Below are 7,677 nucleotides of genomic sequence, written 5' to 3'. Positions count from 1 at the left end.
GGCAATTGCGGATGCCAATCATGTTCCGTCAGCGAATAACAGCACCAGCTAGAGATTTCCAAGAGGTCATTGGGTCTAAGCGGTTATCACTCATGAGGAGCGGCGCAACGGCGGGCACTAATTTGTACTCATTGTCCCCAAGTATGCAGCGCGTCCGCTTTCTCTTGTTGCGCACCTTTCAGGAGGCGGGACCAACCAGCTGCTCCTATTGGTCAGAAAGAGAGAAGCTTAGTTCGTCTCTCTCTCGCGCTGGGGACGGGGGTGGACTGAGGGCGGGGGAATAATCAACGAGATAAACTGGAAGGAATTCAACTTCTTCCCAATATGACGGGCTACGGAAGCTCAGGAGGCACAACGACTACCATTTTACAGCGCCTTGTTATGGATAGTCTCCCCTCCCCACGTCTTCAAGCTGCGGCATCGGAATTTAAATACCGAGGGGGCAGGACAGCTCGAGTGTCAGTTGCCTGAACTGCTATGGCGGCGTGTCCCTTATGAGGGGGACAGAGCAAAGAGCGGCACGACACCATGGTGTAGCCTGCTTCCCCAAATGTAAAGTTGATGTAGCAACTGTGCTCCTCTCAGTGAAAAACATCAGTGTACGATCGAGCACATAAACGGTTTCTTCTAAATAGAAAGAAAGAAAGATCAGGTCAGATTTCCCTCTCACCCACACACAAAATAATAATGATTTGACAGCCCGCCAATGCAACTGGTGGAGCCAGTGCAACCACCTGCATCGTATCAAACTGGACCTAACTGACGGGATGTGAAGACAGGGCTAAAGTTGCTGAAAAGGTGGTAATATGCAAACCAATGCCTCCCAGCGTGGAAGCTGGTGCTTCTTCACTGATGAGGTTCAGAATACCAAACACCTTGAATATAGACAATGCTTGGCCACTTTATTCCATGAAGGATGGTATCAGAGGTTAGGTAAAAGTCCTCTTGCCACCATCCCATTACACTTTTAAGTTATGGTTGCTGCAATGCAGTATTCTTTTCTAGAAGCAAAAGCATTTGAAGAGAGATTCTGGTTTGAACAAGATTCAAATGGAAAGTGAGTTGCCTGAAGCGGGGCAAGCTGCAATATCACAGTTGTTTCTAACCTCAGCCATGAATTCACTCCTTGGCTCTTGCTTCACCTCAGAGCTACAGTTGTAATATATGAATATCAGCCTATCTTGCAAGATTACATTATTGAAACCAAGTGTTTTGAACACTTATCACCTTTGATAATGTATAGCTATATATATTACACCATGTCTGATTATTCTGAATTAGAACCAACACTTAGTCAATCAGTACTGTACTTTATCTTGAACATAAGCCCTTGGCAAAGTGTCTGCCTTTTAATTTTCAGAGAAATATGAAGAACAGAGAGATGGTCTCCTCTAACTCTATGATTTTAACACATAAATATTTGATAATTAAAAGTAATATTTGCATAACAGCTGGATTTCGAAATGCTAATAAACATCTAAAGCTAAAATGCTATGGACTTAGCTACACCAGAGAGGGTTCCTTTTTGCCACCATATTTGAAAATGCTTGGTGCTTCCTAGCTAGTACTGGAACCATCTCAGTTTCTTGGATTAGACATTCAAAATATAGTTACTAGGTTTCCTTCATAAACTCAGAAATTGGACACCAGAAGGTCAGAATAGAGGAACTGACAAAAGATTAAACTACAAAGTGGATAACTGCTTGATGGCGCAATTTGATTTATGAATGTTGCCACAGGCAAAAATAGTTATTCTGCTTACAGTCACTTGTTATTAAAAAAGGACAAATTGAATAGATAGATTTTACCAGTGTCTCATTCGCACCAGCTTGCACATACAGAATAATGCTGAGGGCAAGAATAAAACATCTACCACATGATGCTAATACTCATAGCAAAGGCACTTTTGTAGGCACTATTAAGCAGCCCTGGGTAAGTAACACACTCTAGATTATGACTTTCCAAGAATCCATTAGTTGGCATGGCATGATTTGAGCTGTTGGGTGCCCTGCTTATGATCCTAAACTTCTGAGTATGCTCTAGGCTTGAGCCATAGTATGAAGCAATCTCTCAGATACTGGTATTTTGTTTCTAAACAAAATCCTGCTTTACTTACATTATCAGTCTACTGGTGGCTTTCTCTATGGGGCAGATTTCCTGACTTTAATCCATTTGGCGTAGACTCTGATAGTTGTTTTACATTACTAGATTAGAATTGTGTTCCAGCAGTGGTGCCAATCATACATGCAAGCACCTTTACCTTGTATTTTAGTAGGCTGTGCCAATTTCAACTCTTTTCTACAAAACTCAACTTCATCCTCTTCTGTACAGCCAAGTATCAACAGTGAACTAACAAATTCATGCATTGCCTTAAATTGTTTGAAACCATTTCATTCACTCAACCCTTATATTGTCCTTGGTGTGCTGAAGAAAATAGTAATTCCTAAAACTTTAAAAACAAATTGGCCTATGTTTAAGCTGTTGCAAGATCTCCTGCCTCATGGCTCCATTAGTATGAACATGTTTTTGTTTCATCTTTCTCCTGCAGGGTCTCAGAGCTGCTGCAAATGCCATAATGGCCTGACTCCAGTGGAGTAGACCAAGCAAGTCATTCCTTGTCCCTTGGTTTATGTTCATCTTTTATTCCATTAATGTAGATTATAGCAGAAATATGTACAGTATTGTGTCTACGAGCCTCTAGCTTCAGCCTACAAGGAATTTTTCTCCCAGGTGAAGTACTCTACTGTTCCAGGAGTGTGGCATCCTGGATGAAATTTCCTGCACCCAAAGAAGAGCAGAGCCTCTTGAGTATGTGGGTCTTTTAGTGTTGAAGAGGGCTTAAGCTAAGGGCTCACTGAAGATCTTTATCTCCATCCGGACAACTGGGAAGGGATATTCTCAGACTTCTGAAAAAGTACAAGCCTTAGCAAAAAACCCAAGACCTTGTTATAGACTCATTAAGGAGTTTGATTTCCAAGTATAGCTAATCATGTAAGTTGCTAGAGTGTGATATTAACATTGTCTCCTATCATGCCACAATGCAGCATGAACCACTACTCTACATCAGTTAACACCCTTGTTTTTACTTCATTTAACAAGATGAGAAAAAAATGCAACATTTGTATCACAATGTTAGCTTGTGGTAGAGCATCTGCTTTGCCTGCAAAAGGTTCCAAGTTTATCCTGGCAGACAACTCTACTGAGCTAGATGGTCTCAGTCTAAGTCAGTTTCCTATGTCTGTTCCTTTGTTTGAAGATTGGAGAAAATGGAAACATCATGTCCAACATTTTACGGTGCAATTGAGGGTGAAATTGTTATTAAAGACCCATTGGAAATGGTCTGAAACAGGCTATATCAATATCTGATTGCAGGGACAGAATGAGCATAATGCTCCCTGGCTAAACAAACATAATGCTGTAACTTCTCTGCCCCCACACCTGTAAGTAGCGCAAACTAAGCCTTTTCAGAAAAAAAAATGTGGTCCTGAACTATCTCACAGAAAATTCCATATTTCCCTGTGATCTCCCTTCTCAACTATTTAAATCTGCATAATTCATGGGCTTTGCCCCTTTAAGATAAGGCAATCAAGAGTTTTATTCCCATCTACAGATAATTTGATAAAAGGTTGAATGCAATGCTTCTTGGAACAAACATAATAAAGGGCAGCTTGTATAATAATTACCAAAAAAACCCACCCTCTAACAGGAATAAGATCTTTGCCTACTGGAACATCAAACTTTATTAGTGAGGCAGGCCCTTTCAAAGGAACACATAGTTGGCTCAACTCCAAAAAAAAAAAAAAAAAAAAAAAAAAAAAGAATATCAAGAGTACTGGCAAAAGGGAGGAATCAATTTGAAAGATTCCAAAGTTGCAAATGCAACCCAGTTAAATAAATGTAAACTAATTGGCTATACAAGTTTTACTTGATTAAATCAATTAATGAAAATTTGCATATTTGTAAAAAAAATATCCCTGAAACAAAAAGCATGCTTTGTTTTAAAGATGATGCACACATACATGATATCAAGCATCTTAAAAGAAGCATTCTTTCTGGTCATAAGGAAGAATGCTTCTTATAAAATGGTGCTTGCTGCCTGCAGTTCTAAGCTAATTATTAAAAGTATCACTTTTCCCCTCACAGTCTGCTAACCAATTTACTGGGGAACCTATCAGTAGATTAAAAAAACCGCAACTGCTTAACCAAACTGATTATATTGTGCTTTAGGCAGTGAAACCTCTGGCATTAATTGGTTGGGTTAATGTGGCAGCATACAATTCCAGTTGTTCAAGGAACCAAACAGCTTGCATTGCTACTCCTGTAAGGAAGGGGAATGTTGTCAGTTTGGAGGAAAGTAGAACCTCTCTTCGGGACAGGTGGTAGCAGAAGTCCCAAGATACAAGGAATCTGAGGAATAGGGAGGCCTGAGGCTACAATGCTGAAGGTAAGGCTCACACAGTTGGGAAGCGAATGACAATGAAGAACTTGAAGGAAGGCTAAGTGACTTGAGATGAGACATGAACTTAACACACAAAGGGTCCAATCACAGAGGGAACTCTGAATAAATTTCACAATGTTTAGGATCAGGAGTTGTATGCAGGAGGGACGGTATCTCAGATCAGGAGGTGAAGGTAGAGATCAGATCAGGTAGAGGAGACAGGTGTACTACGCAGCCTGGTCAGGAGACAAGATGGCTAATGGACACTGTCACTAGACTGCCTTAGAGGCAAATCTGTCTGTTGGGGTGACTAAGGTCACTGCAGCACTCTGTCCTGACAATCCTAAGGGGTTAAGGGAGAGCTGGATTATACATATTGATTTGAACCAAGCAGCCAATTATTTAAGCTAGAGGCTTTCAGTTGCCTTTAATGCACTTAGAAGTGAAAGCCACTGTACAATGAAAAGCAGAGGTGTAATGCTTCCCTGGTAGTTAATAGATGGGGAGAACATGGATAGTATCTGGCACATGGTAGCTGCCAAGCAGCATTTCCCTGCTACCACTCTCATGGAATACTTTTCAATCAGATATGATGCTAAGGAAGAACACATCTCGGATGGGAGAGGGAATGGAAACAAGGCAGAATCAACTATGCATGCATCCTTCATGGCCTTTGATTAAAAGAAAGCAATAGGGATGGTTGCATGCAAGACACACTGTGCTACCCACTTCTTCCATTTTTTAGGACAGTCAGAATGAAGCTGGCTGGAAAGCTATGGTGCTATTGCTACTCCTTAATTTAAAGTAGTGACAGGTGTAATAACACCCTCCACACACAGTTTTGGGGAGGCAGCTCTTAGCACAGGGAGTTATGTAATGTTTGGAACTATATTGTCATATTAGTCCCTGCTCTGGAAACTGGCCCAGTTATATATGGTGAGGATCGTTCTGTGCTGCAAGATTTCCACATACCTTTATACTGAATGCCTGGGCTGAAATCAAGGTTTAAACCCCTGCTTTGGTCTAAGAGGAACCCAGTGCAACATATGGTGATGCTGTTACACCGTCTTGTGCTGGGACATTCTTCTGTGCTGAATAAAAAAAGCTTAGAGTTGTGACTTTGGTTTCATAACATGACTGCTGCTCAGCCTGCTATGGGAGACCAAAGCATATAAAAAGAAATTGTTTTAAAAATCCGAAACAGAGGAAGAAGTTGTACATGGCAGAATAGGCGCCCACAACAGTGATGACACACTTTGATACAAGGATTTCAGTATCTGTTCTACGTAAGTTCTGTATGAGTTGGGGCTCAGACTGTATTGCCAGAGACGAGGTGAGATGTGGGAAATACATTCAACATAGGGAAAATAAAAGCAATTTTTAAAAGAAGCTTATACAGCAATACACTTTTAAAGTACACCTTACCAAGACAGTGAGTCTGCTAGTTTCAGTTTATCCTGGAGTGATGGAGCCTAAGGTTTCTCCAGGAAACAGCTTCCACATCCACTGGCAGCTCTTGGGACACCTCTCTATAGAAACCACAACACATTCTCCACCTTCCATGTAAGTATACAACCAGAAAAGCACACACTCAGGATTCTCCTTTTGTTTCCAGAACAGGTTTAATCTAATATACATATTCCTAGGTACAGTAATAACCAGAATATGCCCATTGAAAAAGTTAAAAGGTAATTTGCCTCCAGACTCTGCTCAGCCTGGGATCCAAATAAAAATGAATGCTTGTTATTTCTACACAAAACTAGAGTTTAAAAAGTTGAGGTTCTATGAAGAGAGACGAGGACAGCAACAGTGAGAAATAACAGGAAAGCAGAAATTCCAGTAGGACCTACTGTTGCTGGTTTGGGAACTGCACCAAGTTCTTGCTAAAAAGGAGAAACATAGAGGCCCTCCACCCGCAAGAAGTCCAAACTCTTCAGGTACCCTTGGAAAGGACTTGCTTGTCCAGAAGGACATGTCATCCCTGATTTCAGGCAGAGGTTATCTATGGGACATCATTACCCTTTCTTCAGCCCAGGGCTCAAGACAGGAAAAATCCATATTCCTTTGCCAAAATCTCATTACCATAAAGTGGCAGAGCTGAATTCCCTACAGGGTCCCACATGAAACAGATGGGGATAACCAGGTGACATTGGGAAGTTATGGAAAGGGGAAATGTATATGGGTCAAAGAGTCCATGATTTCCCCTTCAATGCAGGTGGGACTGAGGCCCTCTGTTACACAGTTAGGGAACGTGAACATGCACAACAGGATCCAACGTCTACAGAAACTAAAGACTTGTCACCTAAGGAGTCAAACATACATTAACTCTAGAGTCACATACAGAATCAACAGCTTTCCCCACAGAACAAAGTGCTCTGTGTCTACCCTCCCAACTTGCTTGTGTCTGACCTCAAACAAATCCTCATGTTCACAACTTTCACTAGAACCTCATATTCACAATTCTCACCATCACATCTCTCACAGCCTGAACTGCAACAGAGCAAGTCCATGTTTCCTCCCTGTAACAAGTGTGTGTCTTTGGAGAAACCTGCATTCACTGGAAGGACAAGGAAATTTCCGTTTTACTTTTGTGCAGATAAAAGCGAGCTCCAGTTTGGAATACCACTTCCATCAAGAAGGAGCATCTCCATTAAAAACAGCGTCATTAATTTAGTGCTCAAACTCTAGGACTGTTCCTGCGAACTCTCCGCCCCACCCAAAATCCAAGTTAAGTCTACAGGTGGGCAAAGCTGTGGAGCACAGGAGGGGGGGTGTCAAATACTGCTTTCACCCCCAATTCTGATAACCATTAATCTTGTTCATTTGGAAAGGTAAGAGAGAAACCCTGGAATGCTGGTGCTTCCTAAGAGCTTTGCTACTGGGCCTCGGCTACAGGTGGTGCCGCAGGCACATCGGTCCCACTTCGCAAAGCATCGGCCTTGGAGAAGTTAGTCTCCAAGATGTGGCGTTGGAGGTGCCGCACCCACTCCTCTTGGATGGAGAGGGGCCCCTGGAACTCCACTTCGCAGAACCTGCACAAAGAGAACACAAAAGTCTATTTGAACCAAGCTGAAGATTTGCCCATCTCAAAGCGCATAGGGAAACCCTCTAAAAGTAGAATGTGGGAAAGGGGTGTGTGGGAATTGAGGTTGCCTGCCCATCTCTTGCCCTGCCTCCAAGAGGCCTGGTACAAGAAGATTGTTGCCTATAATAGGTTTAAGAGCAAACTGCCCACACTA

The 7,677-nt window shown here is 42.0% G+C and overlaps 1 protein-coding gene and 1 long non-coding RNA gene across 10 annotated transcripts in view; one reads left to right on the top strand and one right to left on the bottom strand.

Annotated features, from left to right (window-relative positions):
• Nucleotides 1-37: 37 nt before the first annotated feature.
• On the top strand, nucleotides 38-3,346 carry LOC307210425. The gene is made up of 2 exons (XR_013835987.1): nucleotides 38-1,932; nucleotides 2,549-3,346. It is a non-coding gene; the product is annotated as an uncharacterized lncRNA (long non-coding RNA).
• Nucleotides 3,347-6,035: 2,689 nt separating this feature from the next.
• WIZ (WIZ zinc finger) overlaps nucleotides 6,036-7,677 on the bottom strand; it is a 59,760-nt gene continuing 58,118 nt past the window's right edge. For all 9 annotated transcript variants that reach the window (XM_079965843.1, XM_079965842.1, XM_079965841.1 and 6 more), the window contains one exon: nucleotides 6,036-7,470. In XM_079965843.1, coding sequence (XP_079821969.1) covers nucleotides 7,314-7,470 — 157 coding nt within the window. In that variant the 3' untranslated portion in view covers nucleotides 6,036-7,313. The remainder of the gene's footprint in view (nucleotides 7,471-7,677) is intronic.

This window comes from Podarcis cretensis (genome assembly GCF_951804945.1).
Source record: "Podarcis cretensis genome assembly, chromosome: 2".
NCBI classification, from domain to species: Eukaryota; Metazoa; Chordata; class Lepidosauria; order Squamata; family Lacertidae; genus Podarcis; species Podarcis cretensis.
This window is presented reverse-complemented; position numbering and strand designations above follow the sequence as displayed.